The following is a 21,457-nucleotide window of genomic DNA, read 5'->3' as shown; positions in this document are numbered from 1 at the left end:
TATATGTCTCTTTCAATTATAGTAATTATTCTAAATGTGCATTTATAGCTTGTATATATTTCATGCAAATCTGTGTCCTCTTTCCCCCTCTTTTTTGGTGATGCATTCCCTGTTTTTGGCAATGCCTAAGTGGCCATCCCATGAGCTACTTTGGGAGACAATCTTGACTGAAAACAAACAAAGACCACCAGGTGGATCTTCTAAGGGAGTGAGTTCTACAGAACAAGCACCACAACCAAAGATGGGCTAGTCCTTATGGCCATCAATCTGGCATCTGATAGTAAAGGAATCTGGGACAACGCTTTATTACTTATACTATTACTACTACAATTACTATTATTACTATGATACAGAACGAACGTTTTGAAATCAAATAAGTTAAACAAGGGGTAGACAACCTGGTGCCCCTCCAGATGCTTTGGACTACAACTCCCACACCCCTTACCATTGGCCATGCTGCCTGGGGCTGATGGGAGTTGTAGTCCAAAATAACTCGAGGGCACCAGGTTGCCTAACACTGTGTAAAACACTAGTGCTGCCCAGTGCAAAACTCTGCAGAGCTTTCAGCCTTTGCATATCTAATCTATGATATTTTTAAACCAGCGGTGCAGAACCTTAGGCCGGGAGGCCAAAACTGTCCCTTCTGGAGTCCTAAACTGGCCCTCCGGGGTTCCCCAGATGGCCCCAGCCCCTTTCCCCCACACACTGACCATCTGGTGGTTTCCTGGCTTTTTTGTAGTTTTTCCCTCATTCTAAAATGCTTAAATGTCTCTCCTAAGGCTTAGTTACTGGCAGGACAAAATTTAAGCTATGACATGCTGGCATTCTGTCCCTTCCCCCTTTGCCTTTGGCCCATCCCTTTAAGCTTCACCTCCACCCAGCTTCTCCAAAATGGAATTATGTGCCCCTGTTATAAAGTATCTTTCATCACAGCACAATCTTACTACAATTGCATTGATCAGCAAGGCAAGAATCTCAAAATATCATGCCAGGACTTTTTGGTTGGTTTGGTTTTATTTTTGTCTTGGCTGGCATCTACTCCTCCAGTCTTGGAGATGGCCACTTCCTCAGAAGGTGGGTGTTGGCTTTTAGGCATACACATGAGCCCCCTTTAGATGTGAAACTGGGTTAAAACATGGCCCCCTAGCCTTTTATGCAACCCCTGCCCCACCATTGCTGTGATACTGGGTTTGGGAGGGATTAGCCCCTGGGCCCCACCCTTCAATTAAATGAACATGCACGAGGGGAGTGGCATCATGGGGCAGACTCTCCCCCTGACCTATTTATGTGTAGGGCAGTGTATGGATTGATTCATGAGCAGGGGGTCCTCACACATGTTCTAATGAATATGCATAGGTCAGGGGTGGAAGCTGTCACCATGATCGTGCTCCCCCACAGCATGAGCACTCATTTAACCCATAGGATGTCAAAAAAAGGTTGAAGATTAATTGCAACAAGACAGATGCAGCCTTCCTGAAAACAATGTATTTATGGTAGCTATGTACCTATCTTTGGTTTCAGTTCATAATCTGAAGTGGCCCCCAAACTCACAGAATATGACCAGCCTATGGAAATTAGAATTGGGGCAGGGCAGATAAGGCTATCTTGTGAGTGGCAGGTTGACTACTCTTATACTAGGGAGGATTCCCAAAGGTGTTCTATAACTGGACTGGAACTGTCAAATACAAGCAACTGAGTAAGATTCATGGTCAAAACAGATTCAGCAGGTGTACAGACTGGTTTTATGATCTAATCATTTGTGTTGGCTATTTTCAGAAGACTTTGATAGCAAATGAGAATATGGATGGATGAATCAATCTATTTCTGGTCAGGGTCACTTTTCCATGTGTTCATGTATAAACTCATTCCATCCCATTTCCACGTTAATCTGTGTTGCTGTTGTTTTAAATGTCTGCATTTAAATATGTATTTAAATACATAAATCAAATTCCTCAGGCATCCCTATATCAGACTTGATGTGTTGCAATTGTTGTTGCTTTTGGAAGGCATTGTGTAAATAATAGGGATGGGGGGAAATTCATTCAGTTGCCTTCAAAATTCAGACTTCTACGAATTTTGCAATGGCATTCACGAGGAAAAAAACTGCACACAAAAATGTGTATATTAGGGAAAATAATATAAAAAATGCATTACATTTAATGTAATTTACATTCAATTACATTACAAGAAAATTGCTTACAAAACTGTGTATATTGTGCATAAAAGCATGTATTATGAGAAATGTGAACAATTTTAATGGATGTTCATGCAAACTTAAAAAAAAATAATCTCAAAGTTCGTGCTGAACCTAATTCAAGATTGGAAAAATGGGAAACTGCAAGAAACTGAAACAGACAGATTTGTCCATCCATACTCAATAAGTTATTATAGTATGATAATAGGATTTGCAAATGATCTTATCATTGTTTGCCTGGGCACATCTTGGAAAGAGTCAGAGAGGAATTTCTGCTCTGGGAGATTTGGGGCCGAGCAATGTTTGTAACATATTCATATAACATATTTAAATAGTGTGTTTAAAATTGGGTGTACCTCTTACCTAACAGAAAGCAGCTGTGCGTGTGTGTGTGTGGAGTCCTGTTCTGGACTGGGGCTGCAGTGCGGGTGTTTCACCCTTTCCTCTCACACCACTTTCTTACCAAATTCAAATTGCAGCACCTGAAGTCAATTTTCAATGGGAAAATGGCAAAGAGGGAAAGGATTAATGCCCCTTCCCTGTGCGATGGCCCTGGTCTCGGTCAGGGTCGCTGTGGCAGACTCAAGGCCAGGTAAGTATCACCCAGACTGGCACGGAGTCTAGGATGAGTCCACATCATAATGGAAGTCACTTTGCTAGAAATCAAAACCTACGAATGAAAGAAAGGTGGATGGCTAAAGCCAAGTCATATCCTTAATGATACTTGGGACTGAACATTTTCAGAAGCGACCAGTACTACAGCAGGATACTTAACTGAACTCAGCCCCCATTCATATCTACTGTGGGTCTGTCATCTCTCTCCCCCCACCCCCCTCCCTCAAAACCTTGTGAGATCATATACACACAGGGGTGAATTTGTCAGTTCTGCTTTCTCCTGCATTTGCATTTTTTTAAAAATTTCAAGTTTTCTCTCCTGAAATGAAGAACTTTATGAATTTTGGTAAATTCTTATCAAAAATGAACTGAAATTAAATTCTCACCCATCTGCTCCAGCCAAATTCAACAGGTACAGCTATTTCCAGCACGGGGAGGACCATGTTGTACCTGCCTGTCATCTAACTGTTAAAGATGAGAAGCCTGACAGGAAAAAGAGGTGGTGACACTAATTCAGCACCAATAACCTGGTTGAATACACAGGAATTCAAATTCAGACTTTTAAGAACAAAGCACTCTAAACCATGGGCCTTGATGAGCAAATCTGTCAGTTTCGGTTTCTCTCACATTCCATCTTTTAGAAAGATCTCAAGCTATTTCAATGGAGAAAGTTGGAAATTTCAGGGTTTAAAAAAAATCAAAACGGAACTGAAACAAAATTCTCATCCATCCCCATATACACCAAACACTAACATTTAAACTGTATTTCAGTATCTGTACATTCCTCCCCTCCCCAAAATGTGCTTGGAGTTGGGTAGAAAAAAGTTCTGGGCTTCTTTTTTTAAAGAATAAAGCCTTAGGGTGATTTGCCATAGGAAAGCTTAACAAACTGTCAGCATCCAAAGTATGATAGGAATCTCATGTGTAGATCACACAGCTGTGCCTTTGATTCCATGTATATCAACTAAAGGATAACATGTGATTATTAAGGTTTTAAATTGCACATATCTATAGCTCTGAATACCAAGGTATGTGTGCTGAGTAACTGGTATTTCACAGTGAAGCCAGCAGAAAGTGTGGCTGTTCAGTTTTTGGCATTAAGGCTGTAATCCTATACACACTTACTAGGGAGTAAGGGTTGTTGAACTCAGTGGGTCTTACTTCTGAGCAGACATGTATAGGATTGTGCTGAAAAGTAGTATGAGGAAAAGAGCTGACCTGCCAAATCACTTATGTGAATATAGGTGGTAATAAACTCTCTCCAGAGAATTCTATTTCCTTGGTTTTGTGATATACAGAATAAAGTATTTAAACAGCAATCAGTTATAAAAACCAGGTCTGCAAAGTTTATTGATTAATCAGATTGATTTATTGGTTTAAATTATCCGGATTAAGATAATGCCCCTGATTAATCAGACATTCCCCCACCCATGGCTAGCCTTACCTGGCACAGACCAAGTCACTTCACACTTGTGAAGTCCCTGGGGGTGCTGCACACCACGTGAAATCGAGTCCCTTTCTCCATGCTGGGGGAGGCACAGAATTCTGTGCCTCCCCCAGCATGGAAAAAAAGGAGGGAGCAAGGAGGGATGACATCAATGGGCGTGGCTAAGACCACTGACATCTTCCAGCCTGGTGGCCCTGGAAGGGAGAGCAAGTTGGTCTTCCACCTTTAAATGGTTCTACACCCCTTACAGCATATGGGGCTTCCTGACCTTAAACATTGTGAAGTTTCTTCTGAGCATCCTCTCTCATGTGCTCCTGCTTACGATTGTTCCCTGTCTTCTATTATGGTACCACAAGCACAATATAGTATGGACTGCTTGAATGGCAGACTGGAGTCCTGAAAACACCTTTATCTGCATTACTTTACTTTCAATTTTTCTCTAACTTTGATTCATTACACTCAATGTTAGTTTTTTTTTAAAAAAGGCTTACAACACAATGTTCTTTTTAAAAAGAAAAGAGAGACTTTTTAGTAAAGTTGACTCAGAAATAATGTTCTGGTCATAATTCACTGGGATCAATGCTTGTATGGGCACCACTGGACAGGAGTCGCACAGGACCACAGCAAAATTCCTATTTATTTCCCTAAGCATTAGATGATCCCAGATTGTGCCTTCATCTTACTATTTTGTCTCCTCACCCTGTCAAGACTCCATACCTACCACATATATTACCGATGAACAGGAACCAAACTAAGCTGACATTTTAGGGAGGTGAGAATTTTAAGATGTCTCCAAGAGCTATATTGCTGGGGGTTGCTGAAGTAAAGCCAAAATCACTCCCCAAGCCATCAAGGAATGCACTTGTCCATCTGCTGTAAGATAACAAAACTCACATCCCATTTAGTTCAGCAACATTACTGTTTATGAGGCTGAAGAGTGAAGACTTATCCAAATACCCTCCCAAGCACTATAATTAACTTTAGTCGTGGTGCTAAAGATGAAACAGAGTGCTGGGTATTTCTTGGCAGGCACACTGAAATGCACAAGCCAGCAAATGTCATCTGCGGCATGAAGTCAACTTGGCACAAGAGTAATGCAATATCTCTCGATACAGCTTTCCCAATGAGACTTCCTCACACAAGGAGCATCTTTACAACCATGAGCTTTAAATGTGTCTCTTTTGGGGGGCACATTCCATGGAACAGGAATCAAGTGTTATTTTTAATTTGATTTTTGCAGTTGCTTAGCAATAAATACCCAGAGGGTGGCTACGTGAATTCATGCAGAAGAGCACTGTGTCTCTTGGAAGCTTGCACTCTAAAATAGAATTGGGTCCAAAAATGCCATCATTTTATCTGCTTTGTATCTCTTGTTTAATTCAGTCATAAAGTTGAAGAAATATCCTATAGCACAACAACTTGTTCTATTCTCTGTCTCCCAAATCTATTGCTAAATATTCTTCATAACAATGAATACACTGAAATGCTTGTCTAGACCTTCTTTAATTACATACTGGATTATGAACATCTTTCAGAGTTAAATTCTGAAGTGTGCTGTAGTTTAAGCCCACAAAACTAACCCGGTCATGTACTATACCAGCCTACCAAGAAGTACAATGTATTACGCATGTGCATTTATCAGCTTTACCTACAGCACAGATCCACCAGGTCTTGAGTGGAAAAACATACACACAGCTATCACTACTTACAGTTTTGTACGTCACATATGATTTCTGAAGTTTCTCATTGACAGCATTTCACACTCCATTGGTATAACGAGGTCCAGCGTTACTTACTAAAGACATCCCCTCGTGGTTTCTGAGGATCAATTGGTATCCTGTTGTCAACTGTAAATGCCTCATGAGGTGTAGTTTCCATAGGAGCATGCAGTGGTTCCTTAGTCGTAAGTCTTGTTGTTATAGGCTTAGCTGGAGTTGGGGGTGGAGTTGGGGGTCTTGTCACTGGTGAAGGTCTTGTCACCAGTGGAGGTCTTGGCACTGGTGGAAGTCTCGTCACTGGCCTCAAAGCTGGTTTTGTTGTTGTAGGCTTTGTTACAAGCCTGATAAATGGTTTGTATGTTGGCCTCATGGTTGCCCTTGGCGTGGGTCTGATTGTTGTCTTAGGAGCAGGCTTTGCTGTCGCTACTGCTGGTATATGTGGTGAATTGATGGGCTTCTTTGTACCACCAGTTTCAGGTATCCGATTGGTCATGCCACTACTATCTTTAGTAAAGGTTGTATTGCCCTTAAATACACTATACGGATCAATCATAACTTTGGGAATAGCTGGGGAGAAAAAATGGGGGAAATTGTCATCTATCTATGCAAAACAAATAGCTAACTCCACTGAATACTGTGCTTACTCTACTGTGTGCTAACGCCACTGAAAGCAACAACTGAACTCCTATTTACTTCAGGATAGTCAAAGTTATACCAAAAGTATTTCATTGAATCCTACTCACAGCTTTTGTTAAGCCCAGTTCCACTCTTTTTCTTTTGAATGGTGATTAATAAGAGTACAGTCTCTACACTTACATGGCAATACTATCACACATTAAAGAAAGTAGACCATTTCATAACACTATAAGATAGTCCATGAGGTTCAAAATGACAAAGTTCTAAGCAATCACCTGTTAGTGGTCTGGAACCAGAATTCGCCCCTTCAGGCATGTGTTTAAGCATGGTAGCGTTTACCACATACAACAGGTTCAAGAACTCCCAGATCGAGCATGTAAAATGCATATGCAAATACCTCTGAAGTAAAATGCTTCTCAAAACTATCCATACAAGGCTATCTGGATTTTTTTAAAAAAAACATTCTCCCAGGCATATTTAATGTACGAATTGGCTTGAATTTCAGTGCTGTAAGTCGTGAATTGCTCCATGGCAGCTGCAATGTGATTCTGTGTTTGGGAAGACAGAAACATTTCCCCAGAAGCAGAGACTGGCACAGTCTTATTCTAGCTGCTAGAGCCCAAAAGTATTCATTTCATGTTGTGCTATACCTTCTTCCCACCTTGCATGGCATCACTATGCTGCTTGGGGGTGCGTGCAGAGCAGCACCAATGAGCTGTAGCATGGATGCCAGGACTCAAGGTGTCTCTGAGCCTACTCTTATGCACTCCAAAACAAGCACAGATGACCAGTGACATCATGGCTTGAGTCTCCTGGCAATATCCACTAGAAATGTAAAGCAAGGCTCTGGAGACTCACAATGCAATTGTGGCAATTCACACGTTCTACACTTTGTAACCAGGACGAGGGTGGCATTGTCATGGGAGAACATTTTCGGCAGACTTCTTCTAGCAAGTGTAATATGTATTCTGGTGCTAACTCACAGACTTCGTCTGTAAAACCAATATCATTAACACTATAGGCTTAACTAGTACAAATGGCAACCCTGAAGACAACTGGGGTTGCAATCCTATACGCACACTCCTCTGAGAGTAAGCCTACTGAATTCAACAAGACTTACTTTTGAGCAGACCTGCACAGGTTTGCACCATGTAAGAGCTTCTACAAAATTAAAAGCTGCAATAGCATTCTTACTTCCCCACAAAAATGAATTAGTAGACAAGGCAATTATTGCTAGGGTGCAACGTTTATAATTTACTGCAACCATTACGTTGGTTTTCTAGCATCTAGAACGCCTAATAACCATATTGCATTAGGAACTGCACCAAGACATACAGAAACAGTCCCTTACCCCACATCTCCCTCTGAGATGCCGTCTCAGAAAGAATCATATTAAAAGGATCCTGTTCACCTTGGCCACGTGCCTCAGCTGAGCCAAACCCAGTCTCATTTTCAGTAGTATTGAAAGCTGGTGAAAGATTTAGTGCTATCAGCAAGGCTATCAGTCGAGTTCTCCCAAAGAAAAGAGAACTCCATGGAATTTTAACTTATTCCATTAAAACCACCAGATCTGTCAAAGTCTTACATGCATGTCACCTGACCAACATCAGGTTTGTATGCCATCCAGAAACAACCACACTACCACTTTCACTTCTTCACAAGCAATCACATTTCACATATACCCTCGTTCACATGCAGAAGCTCAAAAGAAGGCACAAACAACTTTACTCGCAGAGATACTTTGTTCTCTCTTAAAATCAAGTTGCCGAAAGCATGCAGGAAACAGAAGCAACTGTTGGCCTGAACTCTTCAAATTCTAAGAGGTAGTCACACCATGCAAATTTCCTTAGAGTTTCAACCTCATTAAAGCTGCAATCCTATGCATTTTTTAACAGAAAAAAGTCCTACAACTCCCAGTATGCCCCAGCCAGCATAGGACTGCGCCCTAAGGGTATTGCTGTTTTCACAACAGCAAGGAAGCAGTGGGGGGATGAGTCTACAAAGTAAGGAGGGGATATTTCAGGAAATCTTTAAAGATTTTATGTCTCCCATGTTTCTGCACATAAAGCTTAGTACAGGCAAAATATAACAAACTTATGAACCTGCCTTGGCCTGGGCCAGAGCACTGGTTCATCCACCTTCGGCAGCAACTGCTTCATCTGGCAGCAGCTGTCCAAAGTCTCAGCCAGAGGATTTCCCCAGCCCTGCTCCCTGAAATCCTCTTAACAAGAGATGCACTAGATTGAGCCTCCAAACTCCTGCATGCACTGCTGCTGAGGGCCAAAACAGACATTACTTTAAATGAGTGTCTAGCAGTTATGTATTTTTTTCAGTTTTACTCTCTAGTATGTGCAGGGGCCCCAGGCCAGATCAGTGGGGGGTAGGGGAGCTTTTAAGATCCAGATTAGGCTCCTTACTCTAGAGTAAGAATGAAAAGAAGACAAAGCTGCTAGACACAAACTTAGGGCTCAATCGAATGGGTTGTGGTCTCCCGAGATGGAAGCCTCTGAACTTGGAGGCTTCCGTGTATCCAGTGCCCTGCCGGGCTAAAGCTGGCAGGGCGGGAGGAGTAGCCTCCCTGTCCTCTGATCTTTGTATTTTTGCCAGATGGGCTTTTTTGCCCATCTGGCAATGGTGCTTCAGAAGGGGAGGGAAGGAGGCTGGCAGAGGCTCAGGAGCTCGTATCTCCAGTCTCCTTTCCTCCCTGACCACTGGAATGCCCCCTTTTCCCTCTCTCCAAGGTCAAGTTTCTGACTTTGGAGACCAGCTGGTGCAGTTCTTTCCATGCTGGCTGTGATGGGGGGAGGATCTTCGACTCTCCAGTCTGAGATTGGAGTGCTGTCTCCAACCTTGGAGGGGGGAATCCCCACTATCCCATGGCCCCTCAGACAACGTCTAGGGGCCAAAGGACCCTTAATGTAATGTCTGTTTTAGCCCTGAGCTACGGCTACTCTATGCCACTGAGCTATGGCCACTCTCCAGTGGTTTAAGCCAATGACTCCAAATGATCAGTTATGATCCAGCTGTATCCAGAGAAGAATTAAGGGTGGCTAGAAATGGGGCCCTGTGATACTAAGAACAAACAAAAATGCAAAAGAGTGAATGTAGCTTTCAGATCTATATGAAAAAGAACCAATGCATTCATAGGTTAGAGAGACAAATTAAGAAAGACAATATTGCTTAGTGATTTATCTTTATAATAAAATTATCAAGTCCCAGGTCACAGATTGAGGTTACCTATGGAGAAGAACTAACTTTATACAATAAAACATACCAGAACAGGGAAAGTATTAACATACAGCAAACACTTATGGAACCAGACCACAGTCCTGCTAAAAGCAAACTATAGACAGCGAATCATTAAAACAATCAGAGCAATGTACAGAATGAAACTACAAACTGAGTTCACTGGATTTTAATTCTAAAAATGAAGAGAACTTTTGTATTTTTACACTGGCATATTAAGGCTCATAAAACTTTAAATACACTATCCGTTCCTTTAAAATTGCTGAGTGAAACTGAGATGGACAAACTGGATCTCATAATTTAGCACACAAGATGCCCGATTGTATTTCCCATCTCTTTTGGATTTGGAATGCAAGATGAAAAAGATTGTTACGTACTTAAGCAGTTCATTCCATCACCTCTGTATCCTTCTTTACATTTACATTTGTACGATCCCTGTGTATTGTAACATTGTGAAAAACCTCCGCACTGATATTGGCCAACTGAGCATTCGTCTATGTCTGAAAAAGAAAAACATGCATAAAAACCTTTTATGTATGACAGCAATCATAAATTACATTTTCAAATTAAGAATTAAATCACCTGTTATAATTCTTGTTAAAATATTTAAATAAATCATATTGTTATTTTAAAATGTTGAAATGACAATGGTCAAAATCAAAGAAAAAAAAACTTACAAAGTATTGGTTTTAATTATAAAATTTATATTTGGCATCCAGCCCCAACACAAGATGTTCCAAATAATCTTTGAAAGTACCTTTCCAGAGCTACTGTTTTATATATATTTTAGTGAATGGTTTTAAGGAGGACTAGGAAGTTCCTTCTACAGGCTACCAAAAAGGAATTTCTCAGAAGTTTTTAAAGGGCATTTGAATTATGACTTAAAAGTTGACTTGGGCTGGGAAAGAAAGAAAATAGCTGCATTTAAAAATGGTCTCTGGTAGTTTGCTTTATGGAAACATAAACATTTGAAATGGTTTAATGTGAAACGCTTTGCCCTGATGATGCACTTCTAAATGCATATCGGAATGTGTGAAGTTCCCTCTGCTCAAATCATATTTATGAGGTTTCTCAATAAACTATTGAAAAAATATACACTTTTTTTTAGAGTTCTAAATTATTTTTAGAGTTCCAACCTTTTGGGGGGAAGTTTGTTTTAGTGCATGCATGTTCTTGCAATGCCACTAGGAAACTGTCGGGTGGGCTTGAGCAAGCAACAGCATGTAGCTGAAGCCATGGTGCAATGCTCTTGTTTGTCGTGTATCCAAAGTGCTGAAGCTCTAGTGGCATTCAGCACTTTGAATGCCACTAGAGAAGAATGCCACTAGAATGCGGCAGAAGCCGCAACACCCACCAGATGACAGTCAGCAGTCATAACAGAGCAAGGGCCTGTTTCAATGACACATACCCCCCATTTCCCCCAGTCGTCATCAGTGTGGGTTTCCAGTAGGAGCAGGAATCGCAGAGGTGGATGGTAAGGCAAGACCCAGTGATCGGAAAGCCATCCCAGCAATGGAAGTACTAAGACTAGACTAAAATGGAGCTATCAGGAAGAAAGGACAGTCTCTCACTGGAACCAAGTTATTGGTTATGATAATTACATCCTGCGCATTTTCCAGTGGTGATGGCTACCAGCTTCACCAGCCTGATTTGATGAATATTGGCCTTGTAAGTGCAAGAGCAGGACACCAGCTTGAAGTAGGTCTTGTTATTGGTTAGGAATAAAGCAAGACTTTCAGGGGAAGGGTGAATATAATAGCCAGGGAAAATTCACATTACGAGCCTGTTATTTGCGAACTTTGTCAACATTTCTAGAATACACATATTGTGCTGGTGTCATGTATCCACAATACATATTTTCAACTCGATGTGTGTTCAGCTGTGTATCCACATTCAGGTATAACTAGCCATACAGAAATACCCTGTTAAGGTGTGACTAGAGTTGGATTGGGCATCTGTATTTGTGTATGTTTGTTTCGATGTTGATCGTTCACTGTTTGTCAAATATCTTGTTGAAATGCCTCAGTCAAGGGCACTCATTCAGCGGTGATCCCAGAAATAGCAATTAGCAGGATATAAGTTGGTGAAAACTTCTTGGTTCTTTACCATTCCTAAAATAAATTTAACTGTGGACGTATGTTTGCACAGGAATTGTCAGGAAGGTTATTCTGTTAGCAAGAAGTTTATTATGTGTATAGGCATTAACAGAAAGATAATCCTGTAGAGAGATCATCAGTTATTTTAATCAAGAAGACCTATATTAGCAATATTAGGACTTTAAAAATGAGTTCACTATGAACAGCTTGTGCAACAGCTAAAGAAATCTCTTCCTTCTATAGCTTCTTAGCAGCTCAGTTTCAGTAAACCTTAAATTAATATTCCACAACACACAAATCACATTCGAATCTGTCTTATTTAAAGCAGGCTCACTGAGAAAAAGAAAAATCATTACCATCAAAATCAGATTTCTACCTGTAATGCCAGTTTCAACAGAAGTGCATAGAAAAAAACAATACTAAAGTATATGATAAGTAATTACTCTTGGGTAACTAAAAACAACTACGATATGATTAGGGTAAAACAGAGACTAGTGGTGCTTCCAGATGGAAGGCTCCTTGTCCTACCAATGAGAAGGCACTGAGCAGCTTTCCCACCTTTTCATTCTTAACTGATTTTCTGCGGTAAGACAAAAGGCGGAAGAAGTAGTGGAAAAACACAGGAGGGTTACAAGTTGAAGATGACATCATCTGGTGCCCCTATAAAATTCCATGAATGAACCAAGGTGATGGCGCCATAAGAGCCTCATCTGGAAGCATCCTTGGACTGGCAGCTGGCATCCTTGGGCAGCTGCCAGATTCTCAGTGCTCTAGCAGGGGACACTGCTGATGCCTGCCCTAGGCCACCCTTTTTTTTCTGGCCTGGCAGTCTGAGCAACACCAGACAGTTAGATCTACCCTCCAGTTTAATTTCCCACTGTGCACCTGAACTAGCATTATTCTGTGGAATTGTGGGAAATTTAAAGGGTGGCTAAGCCCAGCTGCCCAGTGCTGCCAAGTAAACCCTGCAAGGCCCAGTATCAGAGGAGGGCCCCCACCAGAGGACACTTTACCTAGGCCCCCCTCAAATGTGGAGCTGTCCCTGATACAGACTATTCCCACTTGATGATGAGGCATCTGAACTCGTTTAGCTATAAAGGCTAATTTGTAGCTTTGTAGACTCCATTCTGTAATACCAATCTCATAACATCAGAAAAGCAATCGAGGCAATAATCCTAGCCGAATGGGTAATACATCTTTTCACACAGGCTTTTCCTGGGCTGTAACTGCTCCTGGGTTTTATTTTGGTTTTACGTGGTACTTTTAAACTTTTAAAAGTTTTATATTGTGTCTTCTCCCGTTGTATGTTATGGTTTTAATTGTGAACTGCCCATAGAGCCTTGACTATTGGGCAGTATAAAAATGTAATAAATAAAATAAAAATAACTAAAATAAAATAACGTGAGGGGAAATTACTGTATTTTAAAGGGCAGAATGACACATTATGGGAGACACAGAGCTGCCCCCCCAAATACCATCTTTCTATCAAGTTCTCCCTCACCTCCCCCATAAAGTATAACAACACTTATTTACTTACTTACTTACTTACTTAGGGAGCAATCCTATGGCCACTAGACAGTGGCTAGGTGGCCATAGGATATGCTGTTTTCTGGGAACTGACCTTGGATCCTGTGCTCCGAGGCTGGTTCCCAGAAAACTGACCTCCCCCCACTTCCGCGTTGCTTCAGAGGCAGCGCAGAACAGCCCCTGTCCTCCGCGCTCGCAAGAGGAGTGCGGAGGGGCCGGAAAGGGGCGTGGATGGGGGCATTCCAGGGAGGGGAGATCGTAGCTGCCTGTACGATGCATCCAATGTGTCGTACAGCAGCCTCCTTCCCCACTCCGTGCTCCCACAGCTAGACAGCTGCAATCGGCTGTCTAGCAGAAAAAGCAGGGCAGGAGGAGCACGGAGGGAACGATCCCCTCTGTGCTTCTCCTGCCCTGCTTTGGATAGACGGTTGCCACTGAGTTCAGAGGCATCTGCATGTCTCGATGGGATTGTACCTTTACTTAGTTACACTATTTGTATACTGCTCCATATCTAAAACAGATTTTGGAGTGGTGAACAGAAAAGATAAACAGTAAAAGATTAAAAAGATTAAAACGCCACCTTAAAATCATGCTCCCCCCACCCCACATGTTGTGATATCATGATATTCTACATTTCTCCACCACCACCCCACAATGCCTAGTGGCAACCAATGAAGTGGAGCAGTGGTGAAACAACATACATATTGCTGAAACAGCATATTGCTGCTGCTGCTGCTGGGGCTGGTAATGGAATCACAGAACATCAGGCTATTAAAAACAGCATGGGCTGTAATGCACATTACAGAAGAGGGGGCATAGCATATAGCCCTGTCCTAAAGCAGAAAGGCATGAGCCCTATTCAGGCATCACAAGTAAGAGAAACAGGGCTCTGTGTGTTGTCCCCACCTAAACATCCCCATGTTGATTGGGGAGGTCTGCAAGGTGCTGCTACTCCTAGCATAGAACCCTTTGTCTGATTTGGAAACCTGATAAAGCAGGGTTCCAAGCTGCACTGAGGCTTCTATTTGTGTCCAAGTGAACATGGGTAGTAGCCCCCTGCAGAGCTCCCAGCCCCAAAAGGGGATGTTGGAGGCATGGGGGCAGGCTGGCATGCACTGTCCCATTCTTCTTACTCATGTTTATGTGCCCTATTCCGGCATAGTTCCTGAACAGGGCTTTGGTGTAACACACACATGTTGCATGCAGACAGTTTCCTTCTATGAAAGCATTTGTGATACTTTAATTTCATTACCGTGGCACTGGTATTTGCCTCCAATGTACATCAAATCGAAACCTTTATGACACTTGCAAATATAGCTTCCAAAGGTGTTGATGCATTTCCTGAATCGGGGACAGGTAACTCTCCCAGTGGCACATTCATCAACATCTACAAGAATAAGTCCATTCATCACTTGCAGAAACAGACGATATGCACATAAACTCAAAAAGATATCTTAGAGCACAATCCTACGTATTTTTAAACAGAAAAAGTCCTACAGCTCCTAGCATTCCCCAGCCAGCCATACAGAGGACCATTAATTTACAATAGCATTTGTAAAACCTGGTAGAGCGATGCCATTGTTCAGTTTTGTTTCCCAGCTCTGAGCTGTAGCTCTTTATGTAAAACACAACAGCCAATTTGAATTTTGGCCAAGTACTAATAGTAGGAGAAAGGAAGGAGCATCACCAAAAAATTTGTCTGTTGTGTTTTTTAAGGGGGGGGGGGGAGAAGAAGAAGCAAAGCCTCAAACTGGTGGTTAAAAATAGCAGCTTACTATAGATGGTCCGACACATTTTGAAAATGATCTTCCTCGGGGCAAAGTGTTTTCATGCATCTTACTCTAGTATACCACTTAAAACAACTCCGTCATGGAATATTCTTTCCATCATGAAACATTCTTTCTTTCACAAAAATATTTCCCGAGTGTGTTGTTTCAACTGGTGTACCAGAGGTAGGTACACAAAGACCCTTCATTCTTGAAGTATGTCAGATATCGTGCATGCTGCATCAAGGGTTTAAATGCAGGATGCTGCATCAAAGATTTAAAACAGGTGATTAACCGGTAGCTCTACAACTGCAAGCAGCCCTCAGCCTAACTTCAAAAGCCCTCTGCATGCAATCAGTTCAGACACCTGGCAAAAGCGATTTTTCCATTCCCTGGCAGCCCACTGTGTGGGAAGGAAGAGGGAGAAAGAAAAAAGCAGGTGGCAGAAAGAGGAAGAAAAAAGTATGGCAGAAAGAGAAAAGGGGTGACTAGCCCACTTTTGGCTCTGCAGACGTCTGGCTTTGGCCCCATTCACTGCTGACATGCAGTTCCTGACAGATTACCCACAAGGGAATGTGGCCCTCAACAGAAAAGAGGTTGCCAACGCATGTTTGTTTTTTAAAATCACAATAATGACATGATTTTAGAGCTGGGAATGGACTGCTTTTGCTGATAATCTGATGCTGCCAGTGCTGTTATTTCTGCACTCCTGTAATACCTGCTCAACCTGTACATTTGCAAATAAAACAGATTATAAAGATATCTTGTTTCCAGGACTCCCTCATCCAAAGTAAACTGATCCTGGAAAATGCTTCCCAGAATTTCCCATGAAGGAACATATTTAGGAGCCTTGACATACCTACACAAGTTCTGCCATCAGATCCTAGCTGTAAGCCTGGAGAAGGACAGTGGCAGCGCACCTCCCCTTTTGCTACATCACAGCCATATTGACAGTTTGCCATTGAACATGTGAGGGCATCTGTGGAGACACCACCGCATTTAAATACTTTGTCAGATTGCATTTTATCAAGCTTTTAAATAACATAACGATATTTAGCAACTGAGGAGGCCAATGGAAAGATTACCATTGACTTTAATAAGAAAGGCACGAACATCTTGAAGAACGAATGTGTCTTTGATTCCACCTTCTTTGTACAGCAAGGCCCAAACCCCTTTATAGCAGTGTTCCTCAACCTGGCACCCTCCAGCTATAGTGGACTGCAACTCCCATAATTCTCAGCCAACCTGGCCATGCTGGCTAAGAATTATGGGAGTTGCAGTCTGGGTCAAGCAAAACTAGAAGACATCCAGAATCACCCAATGGAATGAAGAGACGAAGTCTAAGGAAGTTGAAAAAAATAGTTTATTCCTTGAAGTAGCCCAATGAATTTTGGCCCTGTATGATATATATGGGCCTTCTTCAAGGTTTGGAGGCGTTGTCTCTTCACTCCATTGAGATTTGCAGTCCAGTGTACCTGAAAAGTGCAAAGTTGGGGAAGACTATGCTATAGTGTGCCTATTCAGATGACCAAACTACCCAGTATCCTCTTGCCACATTGCATGGGGAACTTTTACCACCCATCAGGTTCTGATATGAGGTAAAATGTGTGATAAAATGGTAACCACCCAGTGACTGTGACAGTATGCTAAGGTAACTCAAGAAGTTTGTGCTCATGGGTGTCTTTATGGAATGGAGCCTTCAAGTAAACCCACACAGTTTCTATTCTTAGGAAAACCCGGTATGCTTTTCTCTTGCTAGAAAGTCTCATTCTAAAATCTAAACTCTTGACTACAGAGAAACAGTAATTTCTCCCCCGCTCCCCCAATTCTTGGTGTGCCGAAGTATTCAGAATATTCACTTTTATGACAATAAGAAGGAATCCGACCTCTGGGGGAGTTTATACTATAATTTTCAAACAGAGAATCCAGCAGACCCCTGATAATTTTAGTGGGTCGCATTTATACTTTATGGTAAGCACAGATGGCTCCTGCAGAGTACTGCATTACTGCATTCCCAAATGTGATCATTGTGAGTCAAAGAACAGCTATGTATCTTGTGATAATAAAATGAATGAAATGAATCCCTCTTTTTGCTTTTCTAATTCAGCAGAGTTTATCCTTTATAATTTACATATGGTAGGCTGTTTTTGTTTTCTTTAAATGATGGATTTACATTTTTTTTTTTTAAGCAGAGGGGTCTTAACGTACTAGAACATGATCCATCTGGCATAAGCATGTACCCATTCAGACAATAGCACTTGTAGCTGCCGTATGTATTCATGCACCGGTGTTTGCATGGCCTTGGTTTCAATCCACATTCATTGAGATCTAAATGAGTTTGGGGGAGGAAACAAAAACAAAGCAGGAATTACATATTCACATTTTAAAATTTCCATAAGATGGTAGCAGCCAGGTTCTCTCTCTAACCCAGCCAAGATGGTTCTTGCAATATAGCCCCCTACATGCAATCAGAATGATGGTATGCACATCGTGCCCCCAATGCCATAACTGTATTGGGATTGTAGACTCCCTTCCCAAGCCCCTCCCCTTTCCCATCCAACATCAACTCTCCGTGCCTGTCTTAGCCATGGTCAAGGCTTATGTTGTACCAAACCTAATGCAGGTTACTGTAAACTATGACTAAGGTCTGTGTGGATGTAAGCCTTAATCATGATTAAAACTGGCTAGCTGGAGAGGTGAAGAGCTGAAAGTAAAGAGTGCATGATTCAACAGTCCTTGGAAACATATACAGAAAACTAGCCAACATCTTTTTTAGGACAGAGGTTCCATCACTTATCCTGAGTCTCTAGGATATATCTGGCTGTAGGTACACATGCTGGACTGCTCCATTGCATTCCTTTTAAAACTGAGTTCAGTCAAGTTCAATAGGTTATCAAGAGAAAGCAGATCTTAAGTGAAGAGCCTAGTAGATAGGGTAGGATCATATCTTCTTTTTAAGGAAAGCTTAGTAAAACTGAATCTCATCCCACCTCTTGTGTTGTCTGGATCTTTCTATAGAACTTTGAATAGGACACCATCTGGTATAATATATTTTGGTTCACAAGTGTAATGATACTGGCTAGCTATTAGTGGCATAGTCTTAGAATAATGTGTGTATACTTTAACTGTTTCTGCTGGGAAGTGTATTAATACTTTGTTCCACTGAGATTCTATCCCTTGTTGAATTTTAATTAAACATATATTGAACATTTCTGCTAAATTTACTTAATAGCTTCATCAGCAGGTCAGTGGAAGCATCCAGAGTGCCAGGGTTTTGTTTAATACTTTAAGATTCACATTTTGCAAAATGAGCTGGAAATATTATGACGATGCTGAGGGTCAGATTTGTTTTCTGCCACTGGTATTCCATTCATCAGCCAAAAGCAACTTACAGAGTTGAATTAAGGGTCTCCATTATAATGCCATTAAAATGAAATAAATGTTTGATTCTCTCCCCCTCCTAATCTTAACATCTGCTGGGAAACATTTTGCACTTTCAAGTTACTGTTTTAACAGCTTTCCTCCTGACTTGGGTAGAAAATTTGGTATATGGGCAAGTGAAACAGAAATCCTCAAAGTCCTCTGGTTATCTTTTGGGGTTGTTGGGGGGCATTTGTCATTCTTTCAGTCATTTCTCATCGTTCCAAATTTCCTTGTAGTAGGTTTTTCCTCAGTGATATTTCTCTCATTGGACTCCACTACTGTTTCCTCTGGTTACAAGTCCTTTATAGTGTACATATTTCCCCATTCCAGGGCAAGAAAAAAGGTTACATGCTGCAAAGTATAGCACCAGAAGGAAAACCACTGGGATACTTACCCATGAAATAAGGATTTCTCAGGTAGAAAAATACTTTTCATGAACAGGCCTTAGGCTGTGTCTAGAAAAAGTAGTAGTTTCCCAACATTCTAGTTGTATGGCACAACACCAGAAAATACAGACATGGTGGTGCATGGGATTTTATACAACCCCTGGGCAATCCCTCTTTTGAACTGTGCTTCCTCTACTGACCTTACTTGCCCTCTCACTTCCAGTTGAACTAGCCAGGAAAAGCACTGGGAATTGGCACAGTTCTTGCATGCCTGTTGGGTGTCAGTGCGTTGAATCAATGCAATCAACACCTGAAAAAACTGTCACCTGGAAACACTGTTGCATGTGCAATCTCTTTGCAAAATGTCTCATTGCAGAATTACACCTATTATTGTCCTTGTTTTCCCAATAATTTAATAATATGACAACAAACCTGTACGTTAGATCAGTATGATTATCTTTATATTCTAAGGTATCTGTCTGAGACACAGCAGCTTCTCTAAAGCCCCCCATTTTCATGAAAAAGATTAGTGTTCAGCTCAGCCTCTTAGCCACGACACTACACCAGCTCTTTTTACAAATAGTGACATATTTTGTTGTTTAGCGAAGGACTGGTAATTTCTGAACAGGTTCAGGCTAGCGATAGAAGCTAGGTTAGTGTCAGAGAACTACAAGACACTTAATGAATTGGAACACACATGCTGTGTCTTTGAAAGAGGCCAGGAAACTTATCCTCACTCTATTTGTTATTTCACATGTTCTCTAAAGATTTCACTTAGAATAAATACTCTGTGCCAGTGGAGGCTGGTGGCTCCAATGTCAGTGGGGCGGGGCGGTAAATCCGCTCCAGGTTTCGGTCAGAGCCCATCAGAACTCTAAAGGAGCTATCCAAGATGCTCTACACCTTGCATAGCTCTTTTAGAGTTCTGACCGGTCCTGTCCAAAACCAGGAGCAGATTCATTGCCCCGCTGACATCAGAGCCACCAGCCTCCACTGCTCTCTGGACAAAAGAGGGAAAGGAAGTAGAACCCCACAGTTTGGATCCTCTAAGACAAAAAGGTATAAAGACTTTCAGAATCTTTTCACATCACCTACAATCCTCCTTGCTTCTTTGGTCTCTTTAAAAATGTTTAATGGCATCTGAGAGGTATTTTAATGAGCCCCATTTATGAAGCTCACTGAGATTTTCCTCCATTTGGCAACAAAGCCATTTCATACTCAGATGCTGAAATTATACAGATGAGGGTATGGGGGAGTAGGGAGAGAACCAAACAACAACAACAACACAAGAAGATTGTCACCATCAAAGTTGCATATTGGAAAAGCATTTAGGTTGGATGTTGCAGCACTTTGGAAAAGTAGCCTCAGATGTAAGCGCAGGCTGCTAAGCTTGGGAATTGGATTGCAGGAAAAGAGATTATTAATGTGAACACATAACGTGTTTCAGAAAGAGAATGGCTTGTGTGCTGCTGTATTTGCATAAAAGCTGCTAGCTGGTGCCCAAACAGATCAGCTAGACTCCATCTTCAATCATGACTGAAATTCTGCATGTGACAACGAAATGTTACCTCCTCTTAAGGATATAGTAGTATTCCTACAACTACCATCCTAAATGCTCCAAAGCTGCTGTCCTTCAAGGACCAGCACAAGAGGATGGCATCAACAGACACTAACCAAGACCTATCAAATATGCAGCATCGTTTTAGAGCTGGGGTAGAACAAAAAGAACAAGACCTATCAAATATGCAGCATTGTTTTGGAGCTGGGGTAGGTAACATGGACCCACGGACACCAGCGTGAACTCAGACACCTTTCTTGGCACCTGCTGAGGTACCCTACCCTTCTTAATATTTGTTTACTGATGGACTGATTTAAATAACCAAGTTCCTTACTGGCAGCTGGGATCACTTCAAAGCACGGCAAGGGCCTCTAGGTACTCCCATCTTCTCATCCCATAAATACCTCTGGACCACACATGGGGTTCAGAGCCATTCTTAGGAAATGAAGATGGCAGGTGGCTGCAGACTGCTTTCACTGGCAGCACACCCATTTTGTGGTGATGCCAAGGACACTTTCGCAAATTGCCAAAGGTGCCACCAGGCCCCCAAAAGTTCCCTCCTCCTGTTCTAGAACTTTCAGACTTTAATTAGTGATTTCCAGCTTGTATTTTGCTGCCCACAAAAAAGCATTAAGGGTCTGCTCAAGGGCCACAGGCAATAGACCTGTGGGGATGATCTGATGAGCCTCTTAAATAATCAAGAGCCTTACATGGCCTGTTGTAACTTTTAAATATACAATGCTGTAAACACTTGTGGTGAGAAAGTAATGGGACATTAATTTCAGTGGAGCTGTGAATCCATGCTGGGTTTCAGTCAGAACCAGCCAGACATCTAAAGGAGCTAC

General features: G+C 41.7%; 1 protein-coding gene across 4 annotated transcripts in view; it reads right to left on the bottom strand.

The window, feature by feature from the left end:
* NPNT (nephronectin) overlaps nucleotides 1-21,457 on the bottom strand; it is a 95,456-nt gene that overhangs the window by 24,903 nt on the left and 49,096 nt on the right. For 3 of the 4 annotated variants that reach the window (XM_084855784.1, XM_084855783.1, XM_084855785.1), the window contains 5 exons: nucleotides 17,454-17,573; nucleotides 16,105-16,224; nucleotides 14,732-14,866; nucleotides 10,234-10,356; nucleotides 6,053-6,541 (listed from right to left, as the gene is read on the bottom strand). In XM_084855784.1, the coding sequence (XP_084711910.1) occupies nucleotides 6,053-6,541; nucleotides 10,234-10,356; nucleotides 14,732-14,866; nucleotides 16,105-16,224; nucleotides 17,454-17,573 (987 nt within the window). Of the gene's footprint in view, nucleotides 1-6,052; nucleotides 6,542-7,961; nucleotides 8,079-10,233; nucleotides 10,357-14,731; nucleotides 14,867-16,104; nucleotides 16,225-17,453; nucleotides 17,574-21,457 lie in introns of all 4 variants that reach the window. The other variant, XM_084855786.1, reaches the window with a different exon arrangement.

This window comes from Heloderma suspectum, chromosome 5 (genome assembly GCF_057233095.1).
Source record: "Heloderma suspectum isolate Gila_16-S chromosome 5, 16-S_ref, whole genome shotgun sequence".
In the NCBI taxonomy this organism is placed as follows: Eukaryota; Metazoa; Chordata; class Lepidosauria; order Squamata; family Helodermatidae; genus Heloderma; species Heloderma suspectum.
Note: the sequence above shows the minus strand (reverse complement) of the source record. Positions and strands in the feature narration are given on the sequence as shown.